Source organism: Siphateles boraxobius, unplaced genomic scaffold, assembly GCF_051911475.1.
Source record: "Siphateles boraxobius isolate OS27281-9 unplaced genomic scaffold, OSU_SipBor_1 226, whole genome shotgun sequence".
Taxonomy (NCBI): Eukaryota; Metazoa; Chordata; class Actinopteri; order Cypriniformes; family Leuciscidae; genus Siphateles; species Siphateles boraxobius.
This window is the reverse complement of record NW_027508840.1, coordinates 7,501-25,355: the sequence shown is the minus strand read 5'-3', so window position 1 is coordinate 25,355 and position 17,855 is coordinate 7,501. Positions and strand designations below refer to the sequence as shown.

Below are 17,855 nucleotides of genomic sequence, written 5' to 3'. Positions count from 1 at the left end.
GTCTTAAGGGGTCAACTTCTGCCTATTGGTTGGTTGGCATTTTACTGCATCGCTCGAATCTACATGGCTTTTCCCCGCCATAAAGTGGCAGTAATGCAACTCATTGGATGCCAGCTGCCGTAAAAATCCAAAGAAGAAGAAGAAGAAGCATTGTTTAGTAATGGCAAAGCCCGCCTACGGAAAGCCTGGGCACTCCCTATTAAGTCCTGTTGTACCGAATTTTGGTTGTAATTCCACCAGAGATCCACTGGGGGCGATCGCCGGAGTGCAGAATGAATGGGAGTCTATGGAGCTAGACGGCTAAATTTGTCTCTTTCACCCGATTGCCGTTGAGAAATCTCAGATTTGATTGTAGGTTTTGCAAGTTCAACATGGGTTATAGGTCGAAAGTTGAATGAACGAGTACTTATGTCCTTTCGATTTCTTACAGGTTGAGTTGTTGTTGCCCATAACAGGCTAGCATTCTGCTAATAATAGGATGTGTATGACGTCATTGACATTTTAAAAGACTTTTTAAAGCAAATAAGTGACTCTAAAAAATTCTAACACCCAGCACTGAGTAATTTCTTTGCATCTACTTTCGAATACAATATTCAAATTACTAGTCAAAAAATTATATCCCGAGAAAAGTGGATTTCTGGGGGTGAAACCCCATAGACTGCCATTCATTCTGCACTCGCCCGCGAGCGCCCCCGCATGGACAGAGACGTGTTACTGCAGCCAGTCCAGAAACCGGAAGTAACCAGACAGTGCCAGTTCTCCCCTTATTAGACATTCTCTGGTAATGTCAGAGAATTTCTAATAGAAGATGTCCCATTTAATTTAATGTCCCATTCCAACATTTCCTAATGTAACTTGTGCCCCCCTCTTCCCCGGTATGCTGTCTCAAACCTCTATAATACAGTTTTTCATACAGATGAATCATTAAACAGTCAATTTAACCAAACTCTTAACAGTCTGAATAGTAATTGTGGAGGAACAATGCAAAGTCAATGCAAAACTGGGTGGGTCTGTGGCAGATAATTAATTGCATAAACAGTTTTTTTTTTTTTTTTGTAGTACGTTGTAATAGCAAATTTCAGAGATTAATAAAAACAGCATCAAAGGGTATAAGAAAACTTTCAACAAGCAAAATTGTTATAAAGAGAAAAGGTTTATTCTCTGAGGACTCTTTTCACAAGCCGCAGCAACCCAGCCTGGAAACAGCAGTCCTGCTCGATTCCACAAAACACAAAACATTTATACAGTTCTTTGGCATCATAAAACCCCTCCTTCCAGTTTCTGTAATTTTCCTTTAGAGACACGGTTTTGGAATGTCTTCTGAAATAGGTGTCGCCCTATAAAGTCATACAAATGAGTATGACTGCTATGTAACTGCAATAGTTACATAGCAGACATGCCCATTAAGCGGAGTCAACATCTGTTTGCTAAATGTAATCCCTCTCACTCACAGAAGTTGTTCCATACCAGTGCTGTGAACCTCCCATGGCCATATTAGACTGTCCTCCCCACTGGCATGGCCCACCATAGAGAGTCGGCTCTCCACCATCTGCTCATTTATCATCTCCTCCTCTGGCACCTGCTCATTGTATTGTTTGATCGCGTCAAAGAGTTTTCTTTTCTCGTCCCCTAATTTCCGTCGCCGCAATTGTCGAATCTTGTTGCTGTCTATATAGACCATCTGAGATGAGCTCAGGCCCAGAGAACTCGCCGGCATCTCCACATAGAACTGACGTAAAGCTTTCTCCGCTTTGATACGCCCCTCTCTATTTCTCTATTACTCTCTGTCTTCACAGGGCTGTGACTGTTGTGTCCATCCCAGCTGGAGAGACAAAATCATTTGAGTTTAAGCCTATTAAGGGTCAATATGTCAACATTGTTATACCTGGACGCATTGGATTTCTCCATCTGTGTGAGGTCGAGGTGTTTGCAGGTGAGTGACAGAGAGAGAAGACTCTGAGATAGAATTTGTTTATGTTCTCATTAATGTGTGTATAACTGTTATTATTTTATTAACAGAAAAGTACACACCAACGTACACTTGTGTTCCAAGTGAGTGTTCTTCATTACTTCATCATATCACTTTGAAAGTTGTCAGTAACACATAATATAACATAATATTCTTACTGAATATATTCTTACATATCAGATTCTTACTGAACATTTGATAACCAATAAGGGATAATGTGAATCAACACAGTTGTTATCGCAAAGTAAACCCTGAAAGGCAGATCAGGACCCCGTATTATTACATGGCTACTAAACACAAATAAATCATTTTGGACACAAAATATTAATTTGAGTTGAATAATATATTAGCTCACTTTTAATAAACACAAAGCTTTCGTGAAGAAAAAATATTCCTAGCAAGACAAACGAACAAGTTGAAACAATACAAACAATTAAGGGATAATGTACAGTCATGTACACCAAATTAATAATTACATGGACATATTGATTTAAGATTAAACTGTTTTAAATTCTTGCCTGTTTATTATCTTTTCAATTACAATCAATTACAGTGTACAAAAACAATCATTTGGGCAACAAGATGAACAGTACAGAGTGTTAATAGTAGAAATACTTCAATACAATATTAATATTTGAATACAATCAATAACTATAACAGAGACGCAACTGGCACCAGTTGTGTTTGTATGAAACGAGAGAGAGCGGGTTCACAGTGTGATAAAAGGCCGGCTCCAGAAAGCCGGATGAGTGTGTGTTATACAGCGTTGCTGTTGATGATGTCATTATCTGTAAATATCAGACGACTGACCAGTCAGATTCAAGTATTCCAGAGCTCGTTATATTTGTATCTTATTTTGCTCATTATATTTGGATTATACTTTAGCACATGAAAGTAAAAAAAGAAAAGTTATTGTTTGTTATTTTATCTTAAACAGGGAATCTTGCTCTTGGAGCCACAGCTGTCCAGTCTTCCACATACGCTCAAACAGTTGCTCAAAATGCTGTCGATGGCAACAGGAATTCAAATTTCAATCTGGGGTCATGCAGTGCGACTAATGCGGACAGAGACCCCTGGTGGAGAGTTGACTTGGGGAAGTCTACGAGGTAACCAGGGTTAGCATCACTAATCGTGGAGATGCTGTTGCAGAGAGGATAAATGGAGCTGAGATCCGTATCGGCAACAGCCTGTTAAATAATGGCAACAATAATGAGCTGTAAGTATTGTCTCTCTCTTAAAGGTTGTATCAGTGATTTCAGGCCCAAAAATGTCTAATCTTTCCTAACGATCCGCTAGCTGCCCGCGCCATAAGCATGCCGTCCAAAAACCGCGTCTCTGTAGGCAGCGTAGGCTCTGAGATCTGCACACAAAAACAAATGGGTACAACCACCACTCAAAACAAAATAAACAGTGTTCCAACCAATCACTGACAGGGGCGGGTGTTGTGTTATTTTGTTTTGAGTGGTGGTTGTACCCATTTGTTTTTGTGTGAACAAACATTACATTTACATTTATTCATCAGTCGGCAAGCCTGGCAGATTGAGTGGACTTAGGCAAAATTTTGAATGTTTACAACTCTCATGCCCCTCCCCCACTATCAACGAATACCCTCCCACCGAGTTCGTGTTGGTCAGTGCGTGTGCACCAGATTTTCTCTGAACGCGCCCGTCTCATCAGCATCCATCATAAGTCAGTAAGCATGCAAACTGACATAATTTTAGTATGATCTAGCTGCTTCAGATGGTAGATTGTTACGAAATGGATTACCCACCAATTAAACGTAAATAAACACTATTGTCTGTCTGAAACGCTATTATTGTTGTATGGTATATGCGGCAGACATGGTCATTGTACATTGTTCTATTGCTTATATAACAGAGCTAGTCAGATAGCACAATGACAGTAGCTTTACTACTGTTCTTACTCTCGTAAGAAAGATAGAGTAGCATTGATTCTTCCAAAAAGCCGAACTTTATCCCTTCATCTGGACATGTTTATCCACCTAACGTTACGTTCACACGGATTTCAGTGCAAACAAAGCTAACGAACCTGCCCAACAAGTGCTAACGTTAGCTATCCATACCAACACATTTGGGCAACACATACTCAGATTACTAACATAACACTAAGAAATAAAGTAACTGGTTGATAAAGCACAATTACCTGTCAAGAAGAAATGTTGCAAGCTCTGCATCCAGCTTGAACCCAATTAAATCACGTAATCCTTTCAAATGCCGATCCGATATTGATCCTGGTTTTATTACGGGCACGGTCGCTTTCTTTCTTTACTTCTTTCTTTTCAGCAGGTGTTCTCTTTTCCTGTGTTGTTTTTGACCTCCTAGCTCTCGAGGTTAACCGAGGAATTGGAATCTTTTCCGCCATCACTCTTCATTACTGCGCTAACTTCAGGCGTGTGCATGTGATTGTAACATGCGCGCAGGGGGGCGTGTGCACGACCTGTGATTGACAGTCAGATCTCACACCCCCCTGCGCTGATTGGACCCGATGATCCGGGAGCGGTGGGTTCTTGCAAAACAAATAACACGCTCCAGGTGGAGTTAGAAGCTCGGTTTTTTTTCTAAAACCACTTGTTGTTCTGTGGGATTATAGTGTCGATTTCAATGAATATGATCAAAAAAAATTTGCCGACGGCAGCTTTAAACTAACAGTAGGACAACAATACGTAAGTGCTATGACCCCTCTCAGTTTAATTTAGTGCAGTTTTTTGTTTTTTTTAAATAGTAGAATAGAAGAGGAGAGAAAGTGTTAGTATTACTGAATCAAGTGCTGCCGAAAAAGATACGTCTTCAGCAGTTTCCTCAAAGTGGCTACTGACTCAGAAGCTGTGGTTGAGTTAGGCAGATCATTCCACCAACAGGGAACAGTCATGGGAAAGGCCCGAGAAAGAGATTTTGTGCCTCTTTGAGATGGTACCACAAGACGACATTTGCTAGCAGAGCGCAAGTTTCTGGATGGCACATAAGTCTGAAGTAATGAGTTTAGGTAAGAGGGAGCAGTGCCAGTGTTTTTTCTGTAGGCAAACGTCAGTGCCTTGAATTTAATGCGAGCAGCAACTGGCAACCAGTGCAATTTTGTGAGGAGAGGAGTGACGTGTGCTCTCTTTGGCTCATTGAAAACCACTCTGGCTGCAGCATTCTGGATCAATTGTAGAGGTTTGACAGAGCAAGACCAGCCAGGAGAGCATTACAATAGTCCAGTCTGGATAGAACAAGTGCTTGGACAAGGAGTTGTGTTGCATGCTCTGTTAGGAAGGGCCTGATTCTCCTAATGTTGTGCAAGGCAAATCTGCAGGACCGGGCAGTTCTAGCAATGTGGTCTGTGAATTTCAACTGATCATCAATTACAACCCCAAGGTTCCTAGCTGACCTTGATGGAGTTATGGAATGGAGCTGAATGGAGAAGTTGTGATGAAGTGTTGGGTTGGCCGGGACCACAAGTAGCTCTGTCTTCGCAAGGTTTAGTTGAAGGTGGCGGTCCTTCATCCAGCCAGAAATGTCTGTCAGGCAGGCTGAGATACAAGCAGCGACCGTCGGATCGTCAGGCTGGAATGAGAGGTAGAGTTGCGTGTCATCAGCGTAGCAATGATAGGAAAAGCCATGTTTCTGAATCATAGATCCTAGTGATGTCATGTAGATGGAGAAGAGGAGTGGTCCAAGCATTGAGCCCGGAGGCACCCCAGTAGCTAGATGTTGGGTCTTAGATGCCACACCTCTCCACGACACCCTAAAGGACCTACCTAAGAGGTAAGACTCGAACCATTGGAGTGCAGTTCCCGAGATGCCCTTCATCTTTAGGATTGACAGGAGGATCTGGTGGTTAACTGTGTCAAAAGCAGCAGACAGATCCAGCAGGATGAGAACTAAGGATTTGGAAGCTGCTCTAGCCAGTCTCAGAGCTTCAATTACTGAGAGCAGGGCAGTCTCAGCTGAGTGTCCACTTTTGAAATCAGACTTATTGCTGTCCAAGAGGTTGTTCTGGAGGAGGAGGAGATCTGGTTGAAAACAACTCGTTCAAGTGTTTTCGTGACAAATGGAAGAAGAGATACCGGTCTGTAACTTGTTAGATGTGCTGGATTTAGATTGGGTTTCTTAAAGGAGTATTTCACCCGTGGGAACATTCATCTTTATTGAAAGTAGGTCATATATGTAGTCAAAATATAATACAATTTTCGAATTTGGTACCTTCTTGACCGAGTAAAGACAGAAAGTAACTTTAGGGCGCATTTGTACTGAAAACCACAACTCCCACAATGCACCACATTGCACAGCTCCGCAAGCCACTCCCACTAATCCAGAACAACGCTGAGGAGGTATCCGCCTATCAGATTCAGAGAAAGCACTCTACCGTCTACAAGGCTGGGTGCCGCCAGAGTTTGAAATTCATTTCACAGAAAAAAAATCTAGTTTGTTGCCGAAATCATTATTGAATTACTACTCGTTTCTATTTATGTTGAATATTCAGTCCGAACATTGTAATGCATTTTGTAATACACGAGCAGGTAGAACGACACGACCAGTCGGCCTCAACTCGAGCCAGTCCGGGCTCCTCGTCCGCGACAGGCAGGTCTTCTGATTTGGCTGATGGAGGAACAGAGCGTGGCTGCTGCAGCTTCTGCAGCCGATGCAGAAGACCTGCCTGTCACGGACGAGGAGCCCGCACTGGCTCGAGTTGAGGCGGACTGTTCCTGTCGTTCTACCCGCTCGTGTCGGCAATCCGACACTTCGCTATATTGCGGCTTGTAATGATAGCCACGAACATCGGATTTGAGCAGAAGACTGTCAAAATCATCTTCCATATCATGTTTATTTCCTTCCATCATTATCGTAACTTCCCATCTGGCTCCACAGCGCTTGATAGCTTAGCTTCAAACAAGATGGTGGATATTGCTATTAGTTTTGGCAAGTGAAGTCCCACCCACTGATCTGTAATAGGTCTGTAGCGTGAGTGGGTCCCTCCCCCTGAATAAATGACGAGCTACTGTTTGTAGTCTTAACCCTTATACAAAGAAATGTGACTTCCTGCTTTTTATGACGCAAAATGACGATTTTTACATCATAAAAAGCAGGAAGTGGAACACTTAAATCCTTATTTCTCCCATCTCAGGGGAAAATAAGGGAATACATAATGACCATTCAAAAATATGACTGGGTTTCTAAAGATACAAAGCTTAATGCAAATGGGTGAAGTGTCCCTTTAAGCAGTGGGGTTACTCGAGCCTGCTTAAAAGCTGTGGGAAAGGTACCAGTGTGAAGAGAGGTGTTTATGATGTGCGTGAGTGTGGGTACAACTGAGGAAGTAATGGCTTGAAGTAGATTAGTGGGGATAGGATCAAGCGGACAGGTGGTAGGGCGATTGGAAAGGAGGAGTCTAGAGACTTCCGCCTCTGAAAGTAGAGAGAAGGAGGGTAGAATGTGTGCGTTTGCTGGTAAAATGTGTGTGTCAGTTTGTGGATTGATAAATTGGCCGCTGATGGTGGTTGTTTTATCTATGAAGAATGTGGCAAAATCGTCAGCTGTTAGGGTTGATGAAGGAGGAGGAGGGTTGAGAAGAGAGGAGAAGGTTTTGAAAAGCATGCGAGAGTCAGAAGAATTGATAATTTTGTTGTGATAGTAAGCCATTTTAGCAGTAGAGATATTAGCAGAGAAGGAAAAGAGGAGGGAATGATAAAGACCCAGGTCTGTCGGATCTTTCGATTTGTGCCACTTCCTCTCTGCACACCTGAGTTTAGTCTGATGTTCGAGGAGAATATCAGATAACCAGGGGGCAGAGGGTGTGGTGCGGGCTGGCCTGGAGGAAAGGGGGCAGAAGTTATGCCCCCCCCACCACCACACAGACACACACACACACACGCACACACACACACACAACACACAACACACAAACACACAAACATACACACACACACACACACACACACACGTAATCCAGAGGGAGGCAGAGAGTCCAAGAAACCAAAATACAGGGAACCAAGAAATGCTCAGAGATGCAGTGCAATAACATACAAAACTACACAGTGATTGAATGATAAAACCAGGCTTATATTGGTTGAGCTAAAGAAGGTAATGATAAACAGATGAATGTGATCAGTGATGATGAGTCTGGGCAGTGAGTATGGGAAATGTAGTTGTGAGGGAAAATAACAATCTGAAGTGGCAGCTGTTGAGTGTTACAGTTATATTAAAAAATGTCCTGGCTCTTCCAAGCTTTATAATGGCAGTGAATGGCCAGAGATGATCTAATCTGATTGTAAAGTGTTTTGGGTGTACAGTAGCACACATGAAAGCGCTATATAAAATTCATTCATTCATTCATGTAGTCTTAGGAAAAACATAAATTAACTATCAAAATTAAATAAAGACTTTATATAAAGACACTTAACCCTAGAAGGGCTTTTATAGACTGTATTTTATAGACTAATAGCGCGTTCTGTAAAGCTATGCATAGTAATAATAACACGGAACAACCTCCTGGACAACAACCAGTCTGGTTTCAAAAGCGGACACTCAACTGAGACGGCCCTGCTATCGGTTATTGAAGCTCTGAGTCTCAAGAGCAGCTTCCAGATCCTCAGCTCTTCTCTCTTCTCCATCTACATGACATCACTAGGATCTGCCATTCAGAAACATGTTTTTTCCCATCACTGTTATCATCTAGCTACTGGAGTGCCTCAGGGCTCAGTGCTGGGTCCGCTTCTCTTCCTATCACTGCTACACTGACGACACACAACTCTACCTTTCATTCCAGCCGCATGATCTGATGGTTGGATGCTCACATCTCAGCCGGACAGATATTTCTTGCTGGATGAAGGACCATCATCTTCAACTAAACCTTCTGAAGACAGAACTCCTTATGGTCTCGTCCAACCCAACACTTCATCACAACTTCTCCATTCAGCTGTAGGCTCATCATCCATAACTCCATCAAGGTCAGCCAGGAACCTCAGAGTTGTGATTGATGATCAGTTCATAGTTCAACTTCACAGACCACATTGCTAGAACTCTCCGTTCTGCAGATTTTCCTTATACAAAATTAGGAGGATCAGGCCCTTCCTATCAGAGCTACACAACACCTTATCCAAGCACTTGTTCTCTCCAGACTGGACTATTGTAATGCTCTCCTGGTAGGACTTCCAGCTTGCACAGTCAAACCTCTTCAACTGATCCAGAATGCTGAAACTAGAGTCTTTAACATGCCGAAGAGAGCGCACGTCACTCCTCTCCTCACGAAACTGCACTGGTTGCCAGTTGCTCCTCGCATCACATTCAAGCCACTGACGTTTGCCTACAGAACCACCACTGGCTCTGCCCCATTTTACCTAAACTCATTACTCCAGACTTACGTGCCATCCAGAAACCTGCGCTCTGCAAGTGAACATCGTCTCGTGGTGTATCATCTCAAAGAGGCACAAAATCACTTTCATGGACCTTTACCTGCCACTGTTCCCTGCAGGAGGAATGACCTGAGTCCATAGCCAATTTCAAGAAACAGCTGAAGACGCATCGCTTTTAGCAACACGTGATCCATTAATTCTAACCCTTTCTCTTCTATTCTATTCTGTATCTATATTACAAAAAAAAAAAATTTAATAAAATAAATTAAAAAAACTTATACTGCTATAGACTAAACTGGGAAGGGTTATAACACTTACATATTGTTATCCTATTGTTAGTTTAGTTGCTTCTAGTGCTCTCCTCACTTGTAAGTCGCTTTGGATAAGAGCATCTGCTAAATGATTAAATGTTAACGGACAACTACTGAGCGCCAGGAGACGGAAGCTGTGAGGATGGAGAATATCATAGACTATCATTACCATCTCTAATCATGGGTGAACCAGCTGTGGATTAAATCCATGAACTCTAGGATTTAAATTATTGTAAAAAGAATTCAACAGAACGTGCGGCAGAAGAACCAGGAGATGAAGGTGCTAATGGACCAGATGAGGAACCTCCTGTGGGACGTCAACGCCATGCTCACCATGAGGAAATGACCACTGTACACTTCCTATTAAACACCTGAACATCTTCAGTCAAGACTGTCTTTCGTTCACTGGACAGATGAGATCAGACTCAGCAACTCCTGCTTCATTTACAGTGATAAATCCCAATGCTCGGATTAATAACAGCTTTATCAAATCACTGAAATAGCATCAGTTTGAGTACGTAATGTCAAAGCCATGATGATGAGGATGTTTGCAAGACTGAATAATAGTGCTTATATGGTGTTTTCAGTGATGTTTCACACTCTTGCAATACCGTTCAAAAGTTTGGGGTCCATAAGTTCAGTTGATGAAAAAATCACAGTTAAGACATTAATAATGTTACAAAAGATTTCTATTTCAAATAAGTGCTCTTATTTTGAACAGAATACTGAAAAAAATGTATCATGATTTCTACTGTTCAACTGTTTTCAGCATTGATAATAATCAGAAATGTTTCTTGAGAATCAGATCATCATATGAGAATGATTTCTGAAGGATCATGTGACACTGAAGACTGGAGTAATGATGTTAAAAAATATAGCTTTGATCACAGGAATAAAATACATTTTACTATATATTCACATAGAAAACAGCTATTTTAAATGACGATAACAATATTACCGTTTTTACAGTATTTTTGATCAAATCAATGCAACTTTGGTGAGCAGAAGAGAAATTAATAACCTTTCTGACCCTAAACCTTGAACAGCAGTAGACGCGTTTTAATTTTCACACTACATGAATATAGTTACAGAAAAAATTTGCCATTCCATATGAACATCCAGTCAGTAATTACACTGATTTACATTTAACTTCAAGTGAACAAAGCTTCATTTTAGAGATGGACACCATTGAAAGTAATTCCAGCTTTCAAATCGGTAAGTAATGTTTATTCAGTCAGATATCAGTGATTCAAACCCGTAACTCCAGAGTTAAAGAATCTTTTTGAACAATTCATAAGAATCGTGATTTGCTTGTGCATCTGATACACTTTCCCATATATGTACTTTAATACATTATTTATTCTAATAACCTAATTCAACTTTAAACTGTCTAAAAAATAAATAAGTTTGTCACAAAAAATATTACTTCTTACCTAATTTCTTGATGTTGAAAAGAGAAATGCCCATGTTATTTGTTAACGACCCATGTTGGATAGTACTTTTTTTTAGAAAACATCAAAATAAAAGATACTTTTTACAAATCCATCCACACACAGTTTGCATTTCGGAATTATTTTATTGGTCATTTAATTACCACTTCAGTTGTTTGGCGACTCGCTGCCCTGTGTTAGTTCACAGCACCTTAACGCTACAAACCTCCCATGAAACAACAGCTGGAATGATTGACAGATCTGTAATGTTTTCTCATCCATGAAGCTGTCAGTCATATGTTGAGAACTGGTCATAAGAGGCAAAAACCCCTCTCTTGTCCACCGACTGGCCATCACAGGCTCGCAGCCAGTAGCGTAGGGGTAGAGATAAATCAGTATCATTCTGTGACCGTCTCCACTGCGTTCAGCTCGGCTCAGACGCGCTCCAGGTCTTTGTACCTCTTGCGCAGGACAGACACGTGGTCCTTAAAGAGCACAGGGTCCAGGCGAAACTGAGAGTGCATTAGAGGCATGTAACCAAACCAGCTTGCGAAGGTGTTGACACACTCCTGCCTCTGGGTAAAGTGCTCTGGGTTCGCCCACGGCACCATCTTAGTGCCCTTTGAAGGAGACAGAAAATAAGATGTTAAAAACACATCACTTTTAGGCCAAGTCTATACTAATCCCGATACATGTGAAAACGCATCTTTTTCTCGTTTTTTTCCTCGGTTTTTGATGTTTTAAGTGTGGATAAAAACGCTATAGTGTGTAGAGCGTTGAATTGAAACGAATACGCCATTTTGCAAAAGTATCCGGATTAATGTAGACGTAGCCGAAGAGCCAGGGGGTGTAAACTTTTGAAAAGGATGATGATGTGTACATTTAAAATTTTTAGGGCTGTCCTTCAGAAACTATTTATGTTTCCCAGAAGACAAAACCAAAGAATGTGTTTGACCTGGATGATTTTTACTTGATTGTCGTGGATCATCCGGGTAATGACACACAGTCCCACCAGCAGGAGTTATTCTCTATATCAGTGTCAGTGTTTCTGATCTTCCTGAAACGCCTCCATTGTAGTCTTGAGTTTCTTCCGGGAACGAACACGTCACAATATTCCTCATTTAAATAAATCATATGCAGAATAAAGGGGCGGGGCCTGGTTGAGTTAGTTAGTAGTGTGTTAAACTGGCGGTTATGGTAAGGGGCGGGACATTTCCCAAACACACAAGAAACGCTCGACCAATCACAACACACTGATCCAGCCGACCAATCAGAGCACAGTGTGCTTTTCAGAAGGAGCTAAACTGGGATGCGTTTCCCAAAAGCATCGTTAGCCAACTATGGTTTCAAGTTCTGTCGATATCAGCAGTTCGACGAGTCTGTGTTTCCCGAAACAAGCATTTGCAAACAGTATCGCAAAGTTGTGTGTTTGTAACTACAGATCTCGAGCTGTGGTTAGAAGCAGAGTTTGTTCTTTGCATGACATGTGGACTTAATAAATCCTGATCTTGAGCAAAATAAGCAAGCTGACATTCAGTACAATCTATATCTTTTATTTAGAATAAATACAAATGTCATTTATGTTTTTTAGTTTGTCAAGAGATTTTAAGCGTCGTTTTTGAAGAGTGCGCATGTGTGTGTGTGCTCTAGTGCGTAAGAACGAGACTATGATTGAATCTGGAAATAAAGCAAAATAACTGAGAAAAACAAGAAATATTCCATGTTCGGAATTTATAGCAAAACATCTATCATTAATTCGATCTCAAACAGATTCATTAAAAGAAGTTATTACTCCAACACCTGTGTTACATCATTAAACAACACGGTTGAACGACCAACTTGCGACAATACAGTTTCGGGAAACAGTCGTGAATAGCTAGTTGATTTCTTCAACGATGCATCTTACTATAGTAGCGAACTAAACAGAGCTTTACTGACAGACTAGGAAGAGAGGAGCTGCAACAATGGGGGAATATGAGGAAAATAATCAACATTCAAGAAGGAAAACCTGTTCTAGTAGAGCCTGAAAACAACTAGTATAATATGGTTTCTTTAAGATTCAAGTGTATGTAAACTTTTAAACTGGTTGATTTGTGTTAATTCCGTTATACAACTTAAAAAATAACATGCAATTTTTTTGATTCCTCTTTGTCAAAATTATGAACATCTTGCATGTTCTGTAAACTTGAGTAGAACACATGTTGGCTCTGGCCTCACCTGCAGGGTCGGCATCTCTTTGTACTGCTTTCTCTGCGCCACTTTAATCGGTGGCATGTGTGTCACAGAGGAGACCAGGAAATTCATCAGGATATCCTCACAGTTAGCGGTGCGATCCACCAGCGCACGCAGAGAGGAGGGCAGGTAGTGAGAGAACAGGTGATGGTAGTACCTGTGAGACAGAAGCATCAGCACTTGATCGAGAGTCTCCGTTTATCACGTTACAGAAGCTGATGAAGCGGGAGAGACTTCAGGGCCCTATTTTAAGGATCTAAACACAGGTCTAAAGCGCACAGCTCAAGTGTACTTAGTGCGTGTCTGAATCCACGACGGGAAAAATGGTCGGCGCTCCCGGTGCATGGTCTAAAAGGGTCGTCCCTATTCTCTAAATGAGTAATAGGTGCGTTTTGGGCATAACGAGCAATAAACAAACTCATCTCACATTCCCTTTAAATGACAGTTGCGTTCGCTTCATGGCGGATTCGCTATTTACATGACGGAATTTGATAGTGGAAAAACTGAACACTTCTCTAGCGAGGAAATGGATCTGCTCGTGCGCAAGGTTAAAGCTGTGTGTGTGTGTGTGTGTGTGTGTGTGTGTGAGAGGTTAAAGCGCAAGCAGACCATCTACGGGACAAGCCGGATTCCACCATATCTTTATGTACAATAATAATATTTAGATTGTAATTCTTTTATTTTTAATATTTGGCTGGTTTGTGTGCTGCTGCGCGTCCCTGTGTGTGTAATAAGCCAAATGTGTACGTGTATTAAAGGCGCATATTACTAATCTCTTTGAATAACAAAAGAAAATGCTGCGCCATTGACTTTAGACCAGGGTTTAATTGGTCATTGGCTCAGTCTATTTCAGTTCCTCAAAATAGCAAACATGCGCAAATGCATTTGCTATTTATGCAGAACTTGAAAATGAAAACTGTGTCGGGCTGAAACTAGCAAAACACACTTGCGTTGCGCCTGGCGCTGCATTGCTCCGGTTCTGTGATAGGCCCACAGCTAGGATGTGTCAGCGGTGTCGTTACCTGTGATAAAACGCGGCTCCGGTGAGGACGATGGAGTACTCGTTGGTCCATTTAGAGGTGTAGCCCCAGGCTTTCTTTACAGGGTCCCAGAAATGGCTCCTGGGAGGGTATCCAACAATCCTCTCCGGAAAACTCCGCCACACATGGAAAGCAAAATTGATCTGGTAGAGTCAGATTAGAGAGGAAAAACATGCCTTTAAACCAGTGTAATCTGAATTCACATTATAAAGTTGTCTTTAACTGTGCAACTGTAAGAAATGTAACTGTTTAACACTGTTAACATTCTATAATTGTAATAGATTTAAAAGATTTGACATCACCTTGCAACACAAAAATGTTTTTCTTAATTTTTTTCTTATAACACACTTTCAAAATAAGTGCTTATTACGGAAATAATAGACTTTAAAAAAATATTCCCAAGTACGAAATAAATGTAATGTTTGCAGACACTTAATTGCATGTTAATTTCAAAATGCACTTAATGATGCAGAGACATAAAAAACACAATAACGGTGACATGCAACAAAAAAGATAAATGAATCTATTCATGTTGTGTGCACATGCACTTTAATAATACAGTGGGATCTTGTTTGTTTACAGTCATTTTTGTTTTAACAGCACTGTAAACTCACAGTAAAAACAGGCTTTTTTTAACTTAAAAACTACTAAAATTAAGAAAATTCTGAGAATTATGTTACATACAAGAGAAGACCTACTCTGAAGGTTTTAAACTGGAATATATAGTAATTTCACACTAAAATCTCACCTCGCTTGTCAACAGCACCGTGTCTTCATCCAGACTCAAAACCGCCTCCGTCTCAATAGCAGCATGTGGAAGGAATCGGCTGCTCGTCTGTGAACACAGAGAAAAGAGCTGAGAGAGAGAGAGAGAGAGAGAGAGAGAGAGAGAGAGAGAGAGAGAGAGAGAGAGAGAGAGAGAGAGAGAGAGAGAGAGAGAGAGAGAGAGAGAGAGAGACACGATTGCGCTCTCGCTTCAATACTCACTTTCCTTCTGCCATCTGTGACGATAAGCGGCACTGGCATCGGCGGCCATTTACTGCGCTGAGGGAGCGACTTCTCACTGTTCCACAGGATGATGATCTGACAAGAACACACACTCTCACTATCACAGCATGTAGAACTGTTGTAAATCTTGAACGTTGTAGAGCAACAGACTTAAGTTTGATCTCCTATTCAAAGAGTTTTAAAAAGTGAACTTAAAAAAAAGTTACAGAATCTTATGTTTATTGTTATGAAAAATCTAAACAAGCTGAAACAAAGTTGAGCCTGATATCTCAAAAAATGAGCTTTCAGTCAGATTGTGTTTGGCTGCAGTACCAAACGCTTCCACTAGAGGAAATTCGTCTACCAATAATTTCCAATGCGCTCATTTTTGACCGCAAGGAGCACAAGTGTGTCCATTTTTTTTCAGGACCATTTAACCTGTTCCAATCATGTCCATTATTTTTTTTTGTATTCACACAGCAAGTGCCAAAACCTTTACCAAGTTTCGTACCATTCCGATGAAGGAAAAAAAAATTATATATATATATACATATATATATATATTTTTTTAATTGTTCGATCAAAAACGACGAAGAGCACCAGAGGGTTAAGTTTGTGAAGATCAATAATACTGACCTGTGAGCAATATTTGGATTTGGAGACGACCTGAAGGAGCTTCATGATTGGCTGAGACTGGGAGATCAGAGGTGAGGTGGCATGAATCACAGCGGTGAACTCCTGACCTGGGCTGATCCCTACATCAACAGAGTACCGAGAGGGAGCGCACTTAACTTTAGGACACTTCGGGTGCGTCCCAAATTGCATACTTTCTTACTATATAGTAGGCGAAAAACAGCATGTGACAAAAGTAGTATGTCTTAATTCACAGTACTCATGAAAATACCCGGGTGACCTGCAATTTCCAGTGAGATTCTGAAGTGTGCATATGATGGACACTTTAATATCCCATAAGGCCACGGGAGAGGATTTGTGAATGGCAGTGAAGCGACGGTAGGTCACATGATAATGACAATGTGTGCCCGGATAACCTTCATACCATATAGACCATACTTACAGTGGATAGCATAAGTGAACACACCCATGCTAAAGTTGACTGAAAAGAGGAATAAAAAAAACATCTTTTGGAAATTGATCTGAATGCCTTAATTTAAAAAATGAGGTGAAATCCAACCTTTAAGGACACCAATTTTCTGCCCCATGTCATTTTCTAGGTGTGGTGAAGGGAATGTGATGATGTTGGGCTTTTTTAATTCCAAAGGCCAAGGGAACTTTATCAGGATGCATATTATCCTGGATCCATGAAATAACTGGCCTTTAAATATAAAAATCTGCCGTCTCTATGGGAATTTAACATAGGGTTTCCTGACTTATGCACCCTGTATTTTAAGGAAGAACATTTATTTATTTACGATACATTATTCATTCACAAAGAAAATTGGTGTCCCTAAAGCTTGGATTTTTCCTCATTTTTTAAATTAAGGCATTAAGATCAATTTCCAAAAGATGATTTTTTATTCCTCTTTTTAGTCAACTTTAGCATGGGTGTGTTCACTTATGCTAAGCACTGTATTTAGCCGTCTCATACTATATGCATACTAGATGCTCCAATGACTGCTAGTTGCAAAGTAACTAAGCTAGTAGAATGTCTAATGTGGACTGTTGAAATGAAGTGTTATTGAAGTTGCTAGTAAATTTCACAAATAATTGAAAAGAAGCGACAAGTAACACATTGCATTAAACGTGAACTTTTTAAATAACAGTATTTTCAATAATATTTATTATATTTAGAAAACCCTCTCCAGTGCACTTACCCAGGTTGTAGTAGTAGAAGGGGTAGTGCGCCAGGTGCGTGGAGTATTCGGGCAGAACCAGCAGCCCTCCAGGTAAGGCATTCCACATGAACTTATTTCTGGAGACGTGCGAGTAAACTCGGTCCTTTATGATCTGACAGACATTAAAACAGCAGCATTAAATATTACGATAACACTTTACAATAAAGTTCATTAGTTAATGTATTAACTAACATGAACTAACCATGAGCAAAACATTTGTTACAGTATTTGTTAATCATTAACGTTAGTTAATAATAAAAATACAGCTGTTCATTGTTAGTTCATGTTAGTTCACAGTGCATTAACTAATGTAGAACTGAAATATTAGTAAATGTTAAAATTAACATTAACTAATATTAATAAATGGTGTATACGTACAGTTCATCATTAGTTAATGTTAACTAACAACTCTTATTGTAAAGTGTTACCAATATTACGATTACATAAAATCAAAAGCTATGAAGGTAATATGAAGCCATAAAGAATCGCATGCGCAGGGTAAGATTTGTGAAAATGTACATAAGATTGCAAGCGTAAATAAAATTTGCGTGTGCAAGAGAAGATTTGTAAAGGTGGAAATCACCTTTCAAGTGTAAGAAAAAAATATTTGCAGCATTTTACTGTTATTAGTAAGTCTAATGCATGTATTGTGAAACTGCAGCTTCATGATTTCACAAAATAA

General features: G+C 40.5%; 2 protein-coding genes across 2 annotated transcripts in view; one reads left to right on the top strand and one right to left on the bottom strand.

Annotated features, from left to right (window-relative positions):
- The window catches only part of LOC143747549 (uncharacterized), a 177,955-nt gene extending 174,775 nt beyond the window's left edge, over positions 1-3,180 (top strand). The window contains exons 13-15 of the mRNA XM_077240366.1: positions 1,797-1,933; positions 2,020-2,052; positions 2,907-3,180. Of these exons, the coding sequence (XP_077096481.1) occupies positions 1,797-1,933; positions 2,020-2,052; positions 2,907-3,079 (343 nt within the window). The 3' untranslated portion in view covers positions 3,080-3,180. The remainder of the gene's footprint in view (positions 1-1,796; positions 1,934-2,019; positions 2,053-2,906) is intronic.
- An 8,007-nt stretch (positions 3,181-11,187) lies between these two features.
- The window catches only part of LOC143747551 (exostosin-1c), an 8,746-nt gene continuing 2,078 nt past the window's right edge, over positions 11,188-17,855 (bottom strand). Inside the window, exons 3-9 of the mRNA XM_077240374.1 lie at positions 17,153-17,285; positions 15,957-16,075; positions 15,321-15,416; positions 15,082-15,168; positions 14,316-14,476; positions 13,279-13,450; positions 11,188-11,681 (exon numbers count right to left, since the gene is read on the bottom strand). Of these exons, the coding sequence (XP_077096489.1) occupies positions 11,496-11,681; positions 13,279-13,450; positions 14,316-14,476; positions 15,082-15,168; positions 15,321-15,416; positions 15,957-16,075; positions 17,153-17,285 (954 nt within the window). The 3' untranslated portion in view covers positions 11,188-11,495. The remainder of the gene's footprint in view (positions 11,682-13,278; positions 13,451-14,315; positions 14,477-15,081; positions 15,169-15,320; positions 15,417-15,956; positions 16,076-17,152; positions 17,286-17,855) is intronic.